This window comes from Beta vulgaris, chromosome 1, assembly GCF_026745355.1.
Source record: "Beta vulgaris subsp. vulgaris cultivar EL10 chromosome 1, EL10.2, whole genome shotgun sequence".
In the NCBI taxonomy this organism is placed as follows: domain Eukaryota; kingdom Viridiplantae; phylum Streptophyta; class Magnoliopsida; order Caryophyllales; family Amaranthaceae; genus Beta; species Beta vulgaris.
In genome coordinates, this window is record NC_079202.1 from 60,550,120 (window position 1) to 60,570,855 (window position 20,736).

The 20,736-nt window shown below is 40.0% G+C and overlaps 1 protein-coding gene and 1 long non-coding RNA gene across 2 annotated transcripts; one reads left to right on the forward strand and one right to left on the reverse strand.

Annotated features, from left to right (window-relative positions):
- Positions 1 to 215: 215 nt before the first annotated feature.
- On the reverse strand, positions 216 to 2,673 carry LOC125499524 (uncharacterized). Its single transcript, XR_007276396.1, has 2 exons — positions 2,432 to 2,673; positions 216 to 772 (listed from the first exon to the last, which is right to left on the reverse strand). It is a non-coding gene; the product is annotated as an uncharacterized LOC125499524 (long non-coding RNA).
- A 927-nt stretch (positions 2,674 to 3,600) lies between these two features.
- LOC109135310 (uncharacterized mitochondrial protein AtMg00810-like) lies at positions 3,601 to 4,807 on the forward strand. Its single transcript, XM_048648098.1, has 2 exons — positions 3,601 to 3,756; positions 4,019 to 4,807. Exons 1-2 carry the CDS (start codon positions 3,601 to 3,603, stop codon positions 4,805 to 4,807), a joined length of 945 nt encoding a protein of 314 aa, XP_048504055.1.
- The last annotated feature ends 15,929 nt before the right edge of the window (positions 4,808 to 20,736 follow it).

The window sequence follows — 20,736 nt, forward strand, 5'->3', positions numbered from 1 at the left end:
TTTAATAACTTCGTCGTTTTGAAACTTGTGGTTCATTAATTAGGCGCTTTTGTAAAAGTATTCTTCATTTTGGTATCTTATTTCATTAAGATAACTATTGTTGTCTAAGAGGGTTGACAACTTTAAGAATTATTCAAACATTTTCCTGTTATTAAGGATGAAAACAACATCAAATAAATCAAAAGTTCAGAAAAAACATTTAAAAAATCCATATATAGTACAAACATATCCCATAGTTCTCAATATATATTCATGACATAGACAATATTGATAATACATCCATATTGAACAACAAAGATTTTCGGCAAAAAAAACAACAACAAAGATAATGTGATAGTCAGACGAAGGACCATCATTCAATCATACACATATTACATAGTACATACTCCTCCATATGGAGGAGTTATTATTTGGCGACGTGCCTACTTCCAACTAAAACGTAAATATTACTACTACCTCTATTTTTTTTAGTTGCAACGATTATACATAAAGTGTGAGTAGAAAATGTCTAATCATTGCAACTAAAAAAAACAGAGGTAGTATAATATAGGCTGATAGGCATAGCAAATATCAACCACATGTTCACACACACAATAACGCACTTGTGTTGTGTCATTGGTTACTGGTTAGTGGGAGCAGTCATGTCCCCACCATACAGGAGCACAACAGAAACCAGAAATTACCCCGCTACATACTGTTCCAGGGCAGCATGGATATGTACTAGCATTGCATTCATAACCTTTCACGGTGCACCACTGCCCTGATGCTAAATCTGCAAAATTACAAGGTACAATATTTAATTTTAAGCATTACTTGAAGCTAAATATTTTTTTTGAGAGAAAACTTGAAGCTAATTTTTTTTTTTTTTAGGGAAAATTTGAAGCTAAATATACACAATTTATGCATTTTATAAATTAACTAGTTATTAGGCCCGGATTATGCCCCGGGTAAGAAAAAAAATCATTTATTAATATAATGCTTTATGATAATAACGTTAAATACAACTTAGCCTATTGGTTAAAATTTAGTATATGTACTTGAGGTCTTGGGATCAAACCCTGTACTATGCAATTTCTTAATTTTTTTTATTGTACATGGATTACATGAACTAAAACTCCCTAGGGAGAGCGTCACGTAGTACAGTTTCTTGTTTTCGCACGCCTATTAATATATTTGTATAGATCAATCGATCTGTTATCCTTTATCATCCAAAAAATATATTATTCAATGCATATTGAAAGTAGTCTCTAAGTGATAGAGTATAAATCTATTTTTAGGACTCCAACCACCAGCTTAAATTGAGTTCGTCCTTTGACATAGTATCAGAACGAGCGTGACATAAAGTTCATATGTTCAAATCTCATCCACCCCTCCAGTTTAGAAGAGACTCACAACCCGAGCTCTTATACCATGTTAAAGGATCAACTCAACCAAAAACATAATTAAACGGATGGTTAGAGTCCCGATAATAGTGTTTTACTCTATCTTTTAGCTAATAATATATATTGCTGTAGTACCAAATAGACGAAATAATACTTTAGTTTAGTGGTAGGGTTGTGGGATCAATTCTCACTATAGACATTCTTTAACCTTACTTTGACAAATGATTAGTATTGGGTTAACTTGTACAAGATTCCGATCATATACTCCATTATACTCCCATACTCCCACAACTTTAACATGATCTTGCTTGGGTAGCTATATTGGGTTAACTTGTACGAGATTCCGATCATATATAAGATACTCTCCTTTCCAATCTTGAAACAACAATAATAATAACACTATATTAAAAGAAGGTATAAAGTATCGTTACCTTTTTTTTTTTTGAAAGAAAAGGGATTTCATTAATATTTCGCCAAACGACACTTACAAGTCATTTCTGAAAAACATAAAATTCTAATAGAAATACATATCACCCTAGAAATGTAAACATCGTAGATTTGACTTAATTTTGCCTTAATAAAAATCTTCATCTGAAGCAATGCAATCTGTGAGTTCGCTCTGGTTCGGCATACGATCTGCAGATGCGGAAATTTTGGGATGAACGTACTCCAATAGTCTTCCATAATTTTACAGAAGTTGTGAAACCCTAATTCTTCATGTTGAGTCTCGAACTTCAACCAATGAGAATAATTTCTCATACCTAAAAACAAAAGAACCATACTCACAACTCCCATAGAGGAGAAGGAGATTTCCAAAACAGAAACTAAAAACCCCATAAAAGGGTTTGAGAAAATCTCATAAAGAGATACTAATTTATTGAACAAAACAAGAAAATGAACTAAAAACTGAAAATAAAAGGGAAAAAGGGCTTACCATGGATGAAAACATCCATGGCAGCCCCTTAATTGATGAAGAAGGGGTAAGGGAGGCTAGGGTTTTAGAGAGAGAAAAGGAGAGGAGAGGCTAGGGTTTTTTTAAGTATCGTTACCTGATACCATGAAAATGAGCAGTATCACACAAACTAATAACTTCAGATTTTTGAGGCACGCCATTCTGGTAAATGATAATCAACTACTTTTACAAATATCACCTCTCAAAAAATAAAAACCTTACTTTGACAAATGATTAGTATTGAAGACTCACTGTTGGCTTTCCATACACATCTTCTCTATTTATAATGTCTTTCCAGAATTCCAGTACTATAACTTGTAAGGTCAGCTCGTTATTATTTTTTACCAATTCTGCAGTAAACATAGCTGGAAACGACCCTAAATTAAAACTTAATAATTATACGAGTATAAAATTTCAGGAAGATGCTAATTAATTTCATTCGATCGCATTATAAAATTAAGGGATATTCCATTTGGTACCATTGAATTTTTGGCTTTTCCAATTGGTACCACTGTTATTTTAAACTTCCACATGATACCACTATAATTTAATATTAATCTTTATCATACCATTTTTTCAAGTAAATTGTTAGTTAATGGTTGAATAAGAATACGATTTTGTTTGAGTTTGCATGTTTCTATTTGCAGTTGCAAAAATTTAATAAATTAAGATTTTAGGGTGTCGTTTTAACCCTTAAAGCTCTATTTTTCAGTCAAAATTTTCATAAAAATGATCATAATATTCTATGTCTTTTTATGTCAAATATGACCTCAACTTTGACCTTAACGACTCAAAGAATTACTAAAACCTTAACGCAAATTAAAACATGTAAATCGAAGTAAAACTCTAGCATATTCTAACTTAAATTAACACTTTACTTAGTTGAATGCTACAATAGAGAATAAATTTAAATTATAGTGGTACCATGTAGAATATCTGAAAAATAGTGGTACCAAATGGAAAAGCCAAAAGTACAATAGTACCAAATGGAATATCCCTAAAATTAATAGTGTACGTAGCTAGTAGACGCAAACTAGACGTGCTAATACTACTCGTTTATAAATTTAAGTCAATTATTTTACGTTAATGATCATCGAGTTTCTCAGAAATATACAATGACTATCTATATTTTATATAGTCTTTCATTATAACTTAAAATATTACTCGTATTATTTTATAGTCATTCATTCTTTTATTAAAATTTAGATTTAGAAGTTGAGAGCTAGGTTATTCTCTAGTTGGCGTCAAGCTATGTTTGATGAATATATGGCGTTAATTAACAATGATACATGGAAATTGATACCTTGCAACTATGACAAGAATTTACTTGAATGTAAGTGCATTTATCGGATTAAGTACAATTCTAATGGTTCTGTGGAGCAGTTTAAAGCCAGAATTGTTGTATTTGGCAATCACCATCAGGTAGGTATTGCCTACTATTGTTCACTAAGTTCTTACCATTGTTGTTTGTCTTAAATGGTCTATTAGTTAATTAGATGTCAAAAATGCTTTTCTTCATGGGTTTTTTCATGAAGAAGCTTATATGCGACAACCTCCGAGTTTCGTTCATCCGTTTAAACCAACTCATATTTGTCGTCTTCGTAAGTCCATTCATAATTTGAAACAAGCTCCTCGAGCTTGGTTCTGTCATTTCAACAATTTTCTCTTATCTATTGGTTTCAAGTGCGACAGTTGTGACACTTCCATGTTAACTCTCAAATTTCATGGTCATCTCTTCAATCTTCTCTTATATGTCGATGACATTCTTCTCACTGTTAGTAGTACTGAACTTGTTACAAAATTCATCGTTGTTCTTTCTTCTCAGTTTGCTATAAAGGATTTAGGGGCTCTTCATTATTTCTTAGGTGTTCAGGCTGTGCGTACTCCATCTGGTTTATTTTTGCCTCAAAATAAGTATATCTCTTATTTACTCCGTAAATTCCATCTTCATACTGTTAAACCAGTGCGCACACCTGTTGTCTCTAGAGTTACATTGTTTATTCTTGACGGAGACCTCCTTCTTGATCCCACATATTATCGTAGTTTGGTTGGTTCATTGCAGTACTTAACTATGACACGTCCAAATGTTGCTTATGCTGTTAATATGGTGTCTCAGTTTATATACATGCTCCTCGTATTACTCACCTTCATGCTATATATGAAAAGAATTTTTAGATATCTGCAGGGCACGTTGGATTTTGATCTTGTATTACTTAGCAGCACTTCTTCTACTGTTGTTATTGCCTATTCTGATGCAGATTGGGCAGGTTGTCCTCACACTCGTCGTTCTACTAATGGTTATGTTGTTTTTCTTGGGAAAAATTTGATTTCCTGGCACTCGAATAATCAACCCATTGTGTCTAAAACCTCCACTGAAGCTGACTATAGAACAGTTGCATACACAGCTACAAGAACAATTTGGCTCCGCCAACTTCTTGCTAATATCGACCATTTTTCCTTCGACGACATGTGATCGTGTGTTGTGATAGTGTCTCTGCTATACTTATCTCACTGCTAACCCAATTCATCATGATCGTAGCAAACATACTGATGTTGATTATTATTTTGTTCGTAAAATGGTTGTAAAGGGAAGCCTTATTGTTCGACATTTCCTACTCAGTCTCAGATTGCTGATATTTTTAGTAAGGGCCTATTTACTGACTTGTTTATTAAACACCGTTCCAATCTATCCGTTGTTTCATCCCGTGATGATTGAAGGGGTGTATTAGAGTAATATTGTATGTAAAAGGATATAAGGGATTTTTCGTAGTCTTAGATCTTATATTGTAAACACTATATATATTGAATACCAGGGTTAACCTTATTAGGTTAACACAATTATTCTCCACACTTGTACACATTTTTTTCCTTTTTTTTAAATTGAAAAAATTTGGGAAATTTCCTCAGGTACCCCTGAGGTTTGACGTAATTCCCAAATTACCCCTCACATTTGGGGAATTCCTCAAATACCCCCGAGGTTTGTGTTTGTGCTCAAAATACCCTTACTCTTGACGGAATCCTAACGCCGTTAACTTTTTTTTCTATCTTTCTTCAGTTTCTCTCCTTCCTCTCACCCTCCTCCATGGATGAACCTCCAAGCTTTCCCTCTCCTCCCACCATCCCCCACCAACCACCCACCCACCCTTACCCCACCAAACCATCTCCTGCCTCCTCACTCAACCACCCACCCTTACCCAGCCCACCACCCAACGCGAGCCACCACCCACCCAACGCGAGCCACCACCTCTCTAACGCGAGCCACCACTGCAGCTGGGAAAACAAAACCCCAATTTCGACTAGAAATCCAAATTTTCGAGCAACATTTTTGCAATCAAATTCGAATTAAACCTAGATTATTCGAGCAATCAAAACTCTAATTCGAGAAACCCATATTTTGCAATTAAATTGGGGAAATTTCGAATTAAACCCATTCGAATTGAATTGGTGGTGGTATGCGAGAGGGAGGGAGGTGGGTGGTTGGGTGTTTGCGTGAGTGTGGCCGTTGGTGGGTGGTTCGCGCAAGTGGGGCAGTGGTGGGCATGCTGGCTGGTTCGCGCAAGTGGGCCCGTGGTGGGTGCTTCGTGGAATTTGATGAGGTCGTGGTGACGAGAGGGAGGTGGGATTCGTCCACCATTGATGAGGGGTCAGAGGTTTTTAGAGAAGGAGAGGAGCGAGAGAGAGAGTGCGACGAAAGAGAGAGAGTGCGACGAAAGAGAGAGAGTACGAGGATGCTGGTGGACGGCGAAGCTCCGGCGAGCGGCGGCCGAGGCAGGGGCTGCGAGAAAAATGGGGAAAGTTTGGAGGATGGTGGGGGATAGTGGGAGGAGAGAGAAAGCTTGGAGGTTCATCCATAGAGGAGGGTGAGAGGAAGGAGAGAAACTGAAGAAAGAGAGAAAAAAAAGTTAACGGCGTTAGGGTTCCGTCAAGAGTAAGGGTATTTTGAGCACAAACACAAACCTCGGGGGTATCTGAGGAATTCCCCAAATGTGAGGGGTAATTTGGGAATTACGTCAAACCTCAGGGGTACCTGAGGAAATTTCCCAAAAAAATTTCTTTAATGAAAATTGTATTTGTACTTCCTCCATTTTTTTAACAGTTGATGTCTTATAAGAGACTGTCTACTTTTAACTTAAAATTAGGCACGACCCAAGTCCAATATTAAGAAGGGAACATTCTACCTTTTTTTAATATAGTGACTATTTTAATCTATTAAGGAACCAATTTAATTTATTTCGTGACAAATTTAATCTATTCAGTAATGACATTCTTTAACCCGTTTGGTGACTACTTTAATACGTTCAGTAAGACTATCGTGTTACGTTTTTGAAATTATCTATTGTAGTTTGAGAATCAAGAAATAAAAGGAGAAGAGAAGGGATGACTAGGATAATGTTGGGTTATAGTGAAACAGAATGGACTTGTAAGAAAATTCATTATTGAGTTCATCTAATTTATGTTAAAATTAGACCGTTTTTTCTAATGATTTTTGTTTTTTTAGATGTTACACTTTCAAAATCACGGACTTCTAGGTAATTTTCGCAGAGGAGAGAGATAGAGACAAAGAAAACAAAAGGGTCGTATCACCTACTCCCTTTGTCACAAAAATGTTGCTACATTTACTTTTTCACAGTTTATGAGATGCAACTTCAAATACCAATATCTTGAGTTACATATATGAAAAAAAATATAAAAATTATATATTTGGAAAATACTAATCGAGACGAATCAAATAAGATCCAACATGACTATGGTTTTTCTTATGTATATCAACTAAATGACAGTCAAAGTTACCAAGTAAATAGTGTCAACGGTCAAAATGTAGCAATGTTTTTGGAACAGAGAGAGTATGTAAGAATGTTTTTTTGATTCAAAAAGAGCTACATCAAAAGGAGAAAGAAACGTAGCAAAAGAAAGAAAACCAAACAACAAAAAAGCAGACTAAACAACAAACATTAGGGAGGAACAAGGCGTGGAAAGGCCACCCCTTGGATATCCTCATCTAAAATACGAGCTAGACCAATAGGAATTAAATCAATGAAGGACATTATGTTTTCTTGAGCGACTCCCTTATTGGCTAACCAATCCGCCGCGCGGTTTGCTTCACGATATACATGAACTACCTTCACTTCCCAGTCCGACTTGGCGAGCAGCTCACGACATACCATTATGTCATGTACATAATTTCCAGCAATTGGTGCATTCTTATTGAGCATTTGAACACAAGTTAAACTGTCAAGTTGAACCTCGAGCTTGTGGATGCGAAGTTCTCGTGCCAGCTCGATCCCTTTACGAAGTGCCATAATCTCAGCTTTGAGTGCAACGCAGTGTCCGAAGTTGGCAGAGAAGCCTGAAACAAATTTTCCAATGCAATCTCTAATTAACGCTCCTCCACCGGCCGCACCAGGTGATCCCTTTGCTGCACCATCACTATTCAGTACATACCAGTCACTAGGGGGGTATGCCAAGCCACGAATTTCTGGACTTTGGTGCTCGATTCTGGTTGCTGCGATCCAGCTTCTTCCCACCCTCTCCTAGCTTCATTATACCGAACTTGAATGAACGCTCCATAGTCAATAGGAATCTCTTGCCTTCTATCAAACACAAAGCAATTTCTCCACCTCCAAATCCACCATAAAGTCACACCAAACATAGTATTCCAGTGATCATCCATGTTAGAACTCACATTACTCACATTTGATTCAATCCATTCTTTGAGACCATAATTGAAAAAGGACAAAGAATGAGCAGGACCACCTATTTTGCGCCACACAAGGCGTGCAGCGGGACAATCTCTTAAAATGTGTAACGTGGATTCTTCATCAGCACCACAAATATAACACTTCGGCTCATCTGTCATGCGACGTTTGTAACGGTTCAGATTGCCAAGAACACGGTCATGGCAAGCAACCCACATGAATGCGCGAATACGTTGCTGAACCGGTGCATTCCATATTGCTTTCCAACACTTCTCATCAAGAGTGTCACTGTCATGACGCATTAGACTAAAGGCGGATCGAATAGAAAATTTACCTTGCTTAGCGTCCTTCCAGTACACGAGGTCAGCCATCTCAGGGTCATTTTTTAACTCGAATGCTTGAATTAATTTCAGCGTGTCTTGGTGCAGAAAAGGGGCAATAGTATCCCATTTCCAGCCTGTAGAGTGATCCCACATTTCATCTACTGTAGCCCCAGCTAACTCCGGTGGAATAGGCTGCAAAACATGATTGGAAAGAGGTTTATCAATCGCCCAAGCATGATTCCAAAAAAGCGTTGAACGTCCATTACCCACTGCCATTTTTAAACCTTCACAAAGGAGCCTAGAATTCTCTGTTATTCCCCTCCAAACATTTGAAGCCCCAGATTTGCTAGTGAACATATCTATATCACAGCGACCCTTGCAGTACTTAGCTCTTATAACCCGTGACCACAATGCATTGGGCTCAGAAAGAACTCGCCAGCCGAGTTTGGTTAGGAACGCACCATTAGCTTGTTGCGCAGAGCGGATCCCAATACCTCCATGTTGTCTTGGCTTTTGAAGAGTTTCCCAAGAGAGCAAATGAGTTTTCCTCCTGTCTTCATCTCCACCCCAAATGAACTTCCTTGTTTTTCTATCAATTTCCTCGCAAACATTACGAGGAATTTTTGCAGACTGCATTGAATAATTAGCTAGAGTTGACAACGTAGATTTTGCCAACGTCATTCTCCCAGCCAATGAGAGATATTTAGTCTTCCATCCCGCAAGTCTCCTATCAATTTTTTCACACAAATGACTAAATGTTTCTTTAGTCACTCTACTAGTGAGAGTTGGCATTCCCAAGTACATACCCAAATCTGAGGTGGACTCCATTGCTAAGGCCGCTGCAATATTTTCTTGTGTTTGAGCATTAACATTTTTGGAAAAGAAAACCCGAGATTTAGCGAGGCTAACACATTGTCCTGAAGCCTCACAAAATCGACTTAAACAATCATGAATTACAGAAGCTTGATCAACATCAGCTTCCGCAAATAATATAATATCATCTGCGAAAAACAGATTTGACAATAACGGACCATTTCTGCTAGCACGAATTGGTTTCCATCTTTTCTGTAAAATTGCTTCCTCTATGGTCTGATAAAGTCTTTCCATGCACATAACAAACAGATAAGGTGACAGTGGGTCACCTTGACGTATACCACGGCTTGGATGAAATCTTTGAGAAGGTTCTCCATTCCAGATAACTCGCAATGAAGCAGAAGTCACGCACTCCATGATAACATTCACTAATAAAATTGGCAGGTTCATTTGAGTTAGAGTATCTCTGATAAACGACCTTCTCAATCGATCATATGCTTTTTCAAAATCGATTTTAAGGGCCATGAAACCTCTAACTCCTTGTTTACGCTGCATATCGTGTGTAGAACCTCCTGGACAATCACTATGTTGTCCGTGATTTGCCGCCCTGGAACAAAGCTGGCTTGAGTGTTTGAGATAAGAACTGGAAGATGAGGTTTAATGCGATTTACCAGAGCTTTGGAAATAATCTTGTAAGACACATTACACAATCCAATTGGACGAAATTGAGTCGCTGTCTCTGGGTTATTTTTTTTAGGCAGCAAAACGATATTAGTTTCATTCAGGTGTTCAGGAAAACCTTTGCCTTCAAGGACCGATAGTACCATGTCATATACACTTTTCGCAACCGTTGTCCAGTGTTTTTGGAAGAAAAGAGCTTGAAACCCGTCAGGCCCAGGGGCTTTAAGCGACCCCATATTATTCACCACTTCATCAATTTCCAGCTTACCAAAAGGTTTGGATAAGGCCTCCCAATCACGACTGGAAAGCTCTGGGAAGATATCACTAGGGACATTAAAGGCTTCAGGCTCATTGTCTGCGGTGAACAAAATTTTGAAATAGCTAACAATATGGTCACGAATTTCATCAGAATTCTGCAGCCAAATTCCCTCATCATTTTTAAGTGAGTCAATTTTATTTCTCCATCTCCTAATAATGGTGCTCATATGAAAAAATGATGTGTTGCGGTCACCATTTTTCAACCAATCAATACGAGATTTTTGATACCAAAAGATTTCTTCACGCTCAAGCACATCATCTAGCTCGCGTCTCAAACGAGCCTCCAATTTCATGAGACCTCTATCTACTCTTGTAGAAAATTTTTTTTGAATCCTCGCAATTCTAGCTAGAAGGGTTTTCTTCTGATGGAAAATGTTACCAAAGGTTTCCTTGTTCCAAGTTTGTAACTCTTCAGCGAGTTTAGAGAGAGCAGGCAGCAAGGGCCTCGATGTATCCCATTTACTTTCAACAAATTCTTTGAAACTTTCGTGCTTCAACCAAGCAGCTTGGAATTTAAATGGTTTATTAATGTTGTGCAAAGGAGCAAAACCATTGGGTGAAATAAAAATTGGGCAATGATCTGACTGAATAGCAGGTAAGTGTTTCACTTTAGCATTGGTAAACCGAAAACCCCAATCTCCATTACACAAAGCTCTGTCAAGTCGGGCACTTTTTCGAGTCTCCGGCGTTAGACCACGCGCCCAAGTGTGATTTGCACCCGAAAATTCTACTTCAATTAAATTCTTATCATGGATCCATTCATTGAACTTATGAGAACGACGTTGAGTTTCAATGCATGCACTATTTCTTTCAGAGGGGTATCTAGTGTCATTAAAGTCACCTGCAATAAGCCACGGCAGGTTGTGGTTTTTCGCAAAATTCTCAAGCTCCTTCCAAAGATCTTGGCGTTTAGTTGGGTCCGGGCTTGCATATACTGCTGAGAAATACCATGGAATAGGCCCTACCCTCTTGATTTCCATTGTAATATGTTGCTCATGTTTAATAATAGGATCAACCATAACTAATTCAGTTTTCCAATATACCCAAATTCCACCTGAAAAACCCATAGCATCCACCCTAGTATGACCAGTATAGCCCAGAGATGAGGCAATATTCAAGGACTGCCCTCCACCCATGTGCGTTTCTACAAGAGCAATAACAGTAGGACGATGTTGTCTTACAATCTCTTTTAAAGCAGAAACAAGATTTCTATTACCCGCTCCTTGCACATTCCAGACCATACAGGTTATAGCAAGATTTTCCGGAACAAGATTTGGTAGTTGTTCAAACATAGAAACAGGAATAAATGAAAGAGATGACATAAAAGCTTGACTAATAAGTCTAAGTACACGTTCTACCTCATTGGGGGGAAGTAATGTCATCACTAACTCCCTGGGCGTCGATATTGGTTCTAGCCATGAGTCGATTCTCACCTCCAGGATATGAATCAGGGGGTCGGTTGTGTATGGGTAAGGTCTCTCCATCCCATGGCCTATGAATAGAGTCTTCTCCGATGGGATGTTGAGGCTGATTACATTCGAACGTTGCAGGGACCCGGGAAACATCCTGTTGTGTACTTGGAGATTCTGCAATCCTCAAACTTTTCTTCTTGCTAGTCGTTTGAGGGCATGAGTGTTTAGCTTCAACTGTGAATAGTTTGTTTTTTCTCCCACTAGTAAGGTCTAGGTTAGGGCATGTACTAGGCTTTTTTGGGATGTTAGAATTTTTTTCTTGCAGGGGTAGGCCTTTGTGGGTCGTGGGAGTTTTAGATTTTTCTTGGAAAGATTTTGCGGTATTTTTGGCTAATTTTGATTTGTGCTGAATTGGGGATTGGCTTCCTAAATTAAAGGTTGGTACTTGATCTTCTTTCCTTAACACAACTTGAGAATTGGCTGCTAGGTCCATCGTTTGGAAGGAATTATCTTCTTCCATAATTTCCAAATTTTGCTCCTGAATATCAGTTAACTTGTTAACGTTATTTTCTTCAAGAATTGGGAATCTTGAGCCATTCACTTCTGTAACTCCTGCCGAAATTTCAGGCTCTGCAATGTTCGCGCCAATTTTATTGTGAACCAATTTCTCAGAATCTTTCTCAACCACCTTGGCACCACCGCGCTGGGGTGGCCCAACAATCTGGGCTTTTTTATCATGGCGTGGATTTCTTTTTCGCACCGGTTTCTTCACTTGCATCCACGAACCAAAATCTTCCTTGTCTTCTGGTTTGTGAGTCAGCTTATTTTTTTTTTTTTTTTTTTTTTTTTTTTTTTTGGTGAACACAGCAACCCAAACATAAATTAAGATTTAAAGAGGTCCATACAATCCCTCACAAGAGGTTCCATACAATAACTAGGGGGGTGGGGAAAAGCCTAGTTACATTACAATCATAATCCGACAAACGAAGATACTTAGCTAATACATCAGCTACACTATTACAGCTCCTGTTGCAGTACTCAATCTTCACTCCCGGCAACGTCTTCCACAGCTTTCTGCAAGAAAAAATCATTCTAGTGTATTTGTTAGAGTAGTCAACTTGGTCTTTTAGAAGAGAGACACCGATCGAACTATCCGAATATATGGTTGCCACCCTTAACCGATTATCCCTGGCTATAATTAGACCTTCATACATGGCACTTAGTTAAGCAGTTAGGGGATCTAAGGCATAGCTTCTCCTCCCAAACCCAAGGTGCCAAGACCCATCTGGCTCCCTAACCACCCCCCTATTCCTATCGGCTCAGAGGTTCGTACAAAGGATGCGTCAACATGAATGATGAGGGCGTTCGGAGCAAAAGTAAGTGAATTAAACAAGTTCTGGGGTTTTGGTTCCCTGATTTTGAGGGCTTGGATGCGGTTACGAGCTTGCACACTCGCTCTATGGATAACAACTCTTGCTGGCGATGGTTTTGCGTCCCGAAAACAGCGTTCATTTCGGTCCTTCCAGAGTTCAAAACATAAATAGGGAAAGAGAACAGGCCAGCTAATGTTTCTAAACTCGAACTCCATCTCACTGTTTGCACGCAACCATTCCTGGAAGGGCAGATGACACGGTATGGGGGGAGTACATATCATCCAGACCTCCTGAGAGTGAGGACAGTCCCTGATGATATGATTGGAATTCTCCGGCCCCCCAGGACAACGGGGGCAGGATGTATCAGTCGCAATATTACGTATGGTGAGCATATTTCTGTGGGGAAGACGATCTAACCACAGGAGCCAGAAGAAAAACTTTGATTTGGGCTCGCCTTTCCCTTTCCAAACCCAGTCAAGGTCCACCTGAGGGACCTGTATCATTGCCGCATAGGCATCTCCCAGCGAGAATCCTTGGATATGAGCGAAGTGGGGGCGTGATGATGTCATCAACATCTTGGGGGAGAGGGAGAGGGATACTTTTAATCTGGTCATGGAGGCAAATGGGGAGGTCAAAAGATATTTTGTCAAATTTCCACTCCCTATCAACAACTAAATCTCGAACTTTCAAAGAGTCCTCCTCCTTACTAAGAGGCCCAGCCACGTACCCACATAGCATACCCACTCCTAACCAGTCATCCTCCCATACCCTGATACTCTCACCATTCCCGAGGACCCAAAAACTATCGTCCCGAAGCATATCCCACCCTAGACCTACGTTTTTCCATCGCGTGGACCCATTTCTGAACTCCGTAGCCTGATCTCTGGATAAGTATTTTGATCTTATCACCTCCTGGGCGAGGTTGGCCGGGGCTTGCGCTAGCTTCCACCCAAGTTTAGCCATGTAAACCTTATTCATGAGGCTTTGCTCCCTAATCCCCAGACCTCCACATCTCAGAGGTTTAAACGTCTTCTCCTTGCCGACCAGGTGAATTCTGTTTCTATCTTTCGTGTCTCCCCACAGGAAATTATTACTAATTGTATCCAGATCCTTATGCGTTGCTGCAGGAAAGACCGTCGCTTGCATATAATACGCCGGGATGGCAGAGAGAGTTGATTTTATAAGGCATAATCGGCCCGCTTTGGAGAGATATTTGGTCTTCCACATGGTCAATCTTGACCTCACCTTATCCACCACAAATTGCACTTGCGCCCTATTCGGTCTCTTATGCGAAATCGGCAGACCCAAATAAGATCCCAGGTTGTCATTCTCTTGGACTCTAAGCGTTTCCTGGAAAAGCTCCTTGTGCTCGGTAGAAGTGTTCGGGGAGAAAATGAGCTTACTTTTCATTTCATTAATTTTCTGACCCGAGAGACGACAGAATGTTTCCATTGTGTTCCTAACAGCGTAGGCTGTATCATCGTCCACCCTACCAAACAACAGCAGGTCATCCGCAAATAGAAGATGGGAGATGGGGACATTTTTCCTCCCAACCCAAAAGGGGGTCCATTCCTTCCTATCACATATCTCATGGATAGATCTCGAAAGGGCCTCCAGGCAGATATTAAATAGGTATGGTGACATCGGGTCACCCTGTCTGAGGCCCCTAGAGTGTTGAACGCTTCCGTTTTCCTCCCGTTAACCAATACTGCGGAGGAGGCCTTGGACACACAATCCATAATGAACTCAACCGACTGGGTATTCATATCACACATAAACAAGCACTCCCTAACAAAACTCCATTCCACCCGATCATAGGCTTTTTCAAGGTCAATCTTTAACGCAAACCACCCCTATTTCCCCTTCTTTTTGTTCATCGAATGAAGAACTTCGGAGGCGACTACAAGGTTTATATCAGGCCCTCTACCTTTAATGAAGCTATTCTGGTTCTTGGATATCCAACTGGGGATGACATTTTTCAACCTATTTACCACAATTTTCGTGACCACTTTATACAGAGTGTTGCACAGGCTTATGGGACGAAATTGCTTAATGGTCTTCGGGTCCTTTTGCTTGGGAATGAGGCATATTAAGGCGTGACTCAGATCCCCCGGAATCTGACCCTGGTGGAACCAATTCCGGATATTCGTGCACACGTCTCCGCATGTGATCTCCCAAGTCCCAAGAGTGTTGGAAGAATAACGGATGGAAACCATCCGGCCCAGGGGCTTTCAACGGTTTCATACTGAACAGGGCTTTTCGGATTTCCTCATGACCGGGGGCTTGACTAATGTCAGTTTGGGAAACGTCCCATGGATGGTCCCGGTAAGTCATATGGCACTCTATATGTTCCGACGAGTAAAGCTTGGTATAGAAGCCCAGGATATGGGTGGATATGTCATTAGGGTTCGTGATCGTATTACCCACCTCGTCTCTTAAACAAAAGATTTTACTCCGGTTCCTCTTGATTATCACACTCCTATTGAAAAATCTAGTATTTCGCTCCCCTTCCTCCATCCTTTCTAATCTACTCTTGGTCCTCCAAAGAAGTTCTTCTTGGTCTAAAATAGTCATTAACTCAGATTGAAGTTTAGATTCAAGGTCCTGGTGATAGCCTGATAAGGGATTGTTTTGGAGGTAGATCTGGGTACCATTGAGTCTAGCGGTAATATATGTGTCTCTTACGGGCATATATGTTTCCAAACTGGGAACGGTTCCACTCAGAGAGTGCGTTTCTAGTCTTACCTAGCTTCTCCTCCAGAATACTGTTAATATTCCAAGCCTGGTTAACCACCTGAAGATAATCTCTATCTAGGGTCCACATTGGTTCGAACCTAAATGGCTTGGGGCCTACCGATTGGTTTTCATTTTTTAACTTAATTAGGATGGGGCAATGGTCTGACGTTATTCTAGGTAGGTGCCACACACTATGATCCGGGAAGGATTGGATCCATTCATCATTAGCCCACCCACGGTCTAACCTCTCATAAATCGGGTTATTTTTCCTTTTATTCGTCCAAGTGTATTTTGGTCCATTATAGCCAAGGTCGATTAGGTTACAATCATTCATCGTAGAGTTAAAAGATGCCGCCCTAGACAAAGAGATTTTCCTACCCCCAAATTTCTCACTCTGACATGTAACCTCATTGAAGTCTCCTACTACTAGCCAGGGCTCACTCACACTCTCAGCAAAAACTTTAATTTCTTCCCACAAAGTTTGTCTAACATGCTTCTTAGGACTCGCATAGATAGCTGAAAATAAAAATGATGTATGAATATTATGTACCTGAACGATGCCATGCACGCCTTGGGCCCCGTCTCCTAAAGGATGGAAGTCGATCACATTCGAGTTCCACAGGAGAAGGATCCCTCCTACAAAACCGATCGGCTCCACAAGGAACCACGAGTCCATACCCAGACCAGCCACAATATCCGCCGTTCTAGCTTTGTTCACCCAGGTTTCAACCAAGACCACCATAGACGGGGAATGCTGGTTAACGAGCAACCGAAAGTTTGTAACAAAAGAAGGCCGGCCTATGCCGCGCACATTCCAAAAGAGGATAGTCATCCCTTCAAATAAGTTGGGCGTGTGAAGGATTCTCTGTAGAATTCCCTCGTTTCCTAGAGCCCACGGATCTACTTCGGTTCCGGATTCGGGACAAGTCCACATCCTTCGGTGTGGCCAAAGAGCCATCTCTGCTTCGCGTGGGTTTCTTCTCCCTCTTGCCTCGACCCATGATATTGTTATCCCCAACTGGCGCATAGGCCGGTGGAGCCGGGCTAGGATGATTGCATCTGTGTTGCTCATTGCCATTCCCGAAACGCCATTGAGTTGATGAGGACAACCGTTCTCACTCTCGGCAATATCGGGGCCGGGTCCAACCAAGGGCCCAAGTTCATCATCAAGCACCGGTCTTCTTCCTCGACTACGACCTCTCTTTGAAGAAACCACTTGATGAAAATCTTGAACAATGGGGGGAGGTGTGCCGCCACCTGAAATTGGGGAATGTGGGGCACCCTTAATTCGGAATTCGCATACATGATTAATTCCTTGTATGTCTCGGGACAGAGCTTCGGGTTTAGGATCAGTGCCTTCACCTCCTTCAGGCTTATATCCGAGAAAATTTGAGGGCTCTCCTCCTCGGGGAGGAGATAATCTATGTACCCTGGGTTCAGCATTGGCATGATCGGCCTCACTGGACGGTTGAACATGATTGAGGAGCAGTTCCTTTCCAGTACCATTCTCGGAGGAGAGGGGGATGGAGGGGGAGACAAAGGTGGAGGTGGAGACGACGGGGAGAACTGGTACACTTCTTGGGGGTCCATTTTTCACAGTTTTTTCGGGAGAGAGAGGGAGGTTTTTTTTATTGTGGATTTTTTTGGATACAATGGGTTCAAAAATCGGGGGAGGAGGATTAAAGGTTGCGTGATGTGTGTTCCCGGGGGGGTAGGGTGGCTGGTAGCCTGGCCCTCATCATGAGTCTTTTTGGATGAAAGGACAGGAGCAGGGACATCCTCTCCTTGCAAATCGTGCTCGCCGCCCATTCCTTCAACCTCCTGGAGAGACGCAAACTTATTTGCAGTAGAGACTAAGAGTTCTGTCTCTTTGAGGGTGACAGCCGTCACCGAAACTTCTGAACTGGGGTCTAAAGTCAAGAGCAGGTGGACTCCTAAGAGAGGAGAGATCAAAAGTTAGTAGGGAAGGAAGTGAAAAGAGTCAGCTTATTCAAATGCTCCAGTTCACCATTATGAATGTGTTCTTCTGGTATGCACATTGAATCAGTAACAATATCTTCTTTTGTAAGACATTCGGCCTCTTGATGACCCAATTTCCCGCACCTGAAACATATCATTCTAAGACCTTCGTATTGAATTTTCCAAATCTTCCCCTTAAGCCAGAATTTGGAAAGCAGTGGTTTACTAATATCAATTTCAACACTAATACGGGTGAATTGCCCTCTCTCTGCTTGTGCAATGGTTTTATCCACTCGGAGAACCTTGCCAATTTTTGAGCCTATTTTGTTGAGAAAATTAATGTCAAAGTACTCTACTGACAAATTAGGGATTCTCACCCACGCAGTGAGAAATTTAATGGGGTTTTCATCAGGAACGAAGTTAGGCACCCATTTCCTGATAGTGAGGTAATTGTCATCAATTAGCCATGGACCTTGAGTGATCACAAATTGATAGTCTGCCTCACTAGTGAATCTTGCAATATAGTAGTTACAACCAATATCAGTGAGCGCCAATTCACCTTTGATACTCCATTTTTTCTTCAATCTGCGCATAAGCCCCATATAGCCTATTTTACCATCAAACATCTTAGGGGGCGTTTGGTTCATATAATGGTATGGGTTTGGAATCAGGAATAAAACCAAGGTGGTATGAGTTTGGAACTTGATACTTAATACCTTGTGTTTGGTTTCATTTAGGAATGAAAAATCTTCTTTTATTTTATACCTAGAGGTAAGGTATGAGCCATACCCACCTCCCCCCATGGGTTTGTAAACCCCATACCTTATGGGTTTGAAGTATGGGTTTAAAATTTAGAAATAAGTTAAACAAACACTAGGTATGGGTTTTGTTCATTCCAAACCCATACCTCATACCTAAAACTAGTGAACCAAACACCCCCTTAATGATAATGATAAGGGAGTTTTTCCAAGGTTTCCTCATCCTTTTCTTCTCCTCCTTGGTCAGCAAAATAACTGGGCAACGCTCGTCTTCTACAAAGTCATCCGGTAGAGAGTCATCATCAGATGCCTCGTCTTCTTCAACCTGAAAGTAGGTGTAACTCTTTGAAAAGGAATTTTCATTACCCTTTCTAACTAGATCCTTAAAAGACATAGGAATTGGTTGACCAATATTATGGGACATATGAACTTTATTCCTTTCATTATCATCTGACTCCATAACCTTCGTGTCCTCTTGCGAAGCATGGCCAAAGATCAGATGGTTTATTTTTCGTTTTGGTTTCTTAGTTGATCTTACTAACTGGTCTTGTTCTTCTCTGGATTGGTGAGTGTCTTGAGTGGGGTGGATAAGATTTTCCATTAGAAGGGAAAATTCTAGGGAGAAAATTCTAGAGAGAAAATTCTAGAGAGAGAAAACAACCTATGAGACGTTATAACATTGAATTTAATAGAGTATGTAAGAATGTGATAGGAGAGACTGAGAGAGATACAAAGAAGTTACCCAAAACGAAAGTATAACATCTAATTTAAAACTTTCTAGAATAAAAAGTGTAACATTTAAAAAAAAGGGAAGAAATATTTATTTTTGTTTGAGATTGGGGGATTGAAACCATTTTATGTGGCTTTAAGTGAATAAGAAAGGTAAGATATGAAATAGTAATATATGTTTAATCTGCAATATGTCTAAAACCATCAAAACCGAAGCACCAAAAAAGGTTCTACCCACAATGGAGAACTCATACCAACAACCAGCCCATATAGCAAAGGTCACTAGTAGAGGTGGACATGGCCGAGCAGGCACGTGGGCCAGCTCGGTCCAAGCATGATTGGGGCTCGGCCCGTTATCTGCTACGTGGGTCATGAGCTTGTCACAGTCAAGAATTTTATTTAATGCCCGATCAGGCACGACGATATATGGCCCATGGGCCGAACTCCCGATCTCTTTATTTTTTAGTCGAAAACTACTAATAATCCAAAAACAAAATAAAACACGGGTCAGACTCGCAATATGCACGAGCCTAACCCGTAGGCCCGTGGACAACATCTGGAAATTTCAGGTCCGACACTCACGGGCTCGAGCCTGCCTCGTCATTTCCCCAAGCCCGCGGACCGTACTCGTGAACGGACCCGACCAATACCCTAGTCCCAAGCCTAGTTCACCAATCTCCACTTCAACCACCAGTCCACAATCTATCTCCTCCTCTCACCTCTGCACCTCCCACCTCCCCAAAATTTTGTAGTCTTTCATTTAATTTAAACCATCAGTTCTACTATAGTAGATATTTAATGTTGCTATTTGATTTACGTCAAATATGGATAACAAAATATAGAACATAGTAAAAATGAAGATAATTAGATAAATGTTGAAAAAAAGTTCCACCAAAAAGAAAAATAGCACAAAAGGTATGCTTCATTTGTTTCTAAATACTTGACACATTTGTCTAGATAATGCTTGTAAATGCATAACTATTACTATGTTCAATTTCCTACATGTAAATTTTTTTTAAAAAAAGTTGATATTATTATGAAAGTACCTATATCAATATGAATTTGACTAGATCTCACTTGACTATATTTTTCCTTACGTTAAAATCACAAAAGATGGTAAAAAAAAGATTGCATATGTAGTGTAAAAGTAAAATCGTATCTAGACATTAAATGCGAATTTTGTATCTAACACCTCAAAGGCTAGGAAAAAACTCAATACAATTTAAACTTGTACTCTTTCATTACTTTTAATTGCTATATTATTGTACTAGGTTTTGAGATTTTTTTTTTATTTTTAAATTTTATGATTTTATGATGTTTTGCCCAAAATTATGGGGTGAATATTATATCGTGATTTAATATTTTTATAATCATATCGTCTATGAGGAATATTATAAAACTGACTTATAACCCGTGCGTTCAATGACTTGTGTAATTAATATTATCGTGTGGTGTTGACTGAAAAAGTCTTTGCTCTACCCATTGCTTCACATTGAGGACCAAATAAAATCACAATTCGCTCTATTATTGGGATTCAATCATGCAACCACTTCTTTTCCAACTTTCTGTCGTATTATTGTATGCATAATAATTTAGGCAATGTC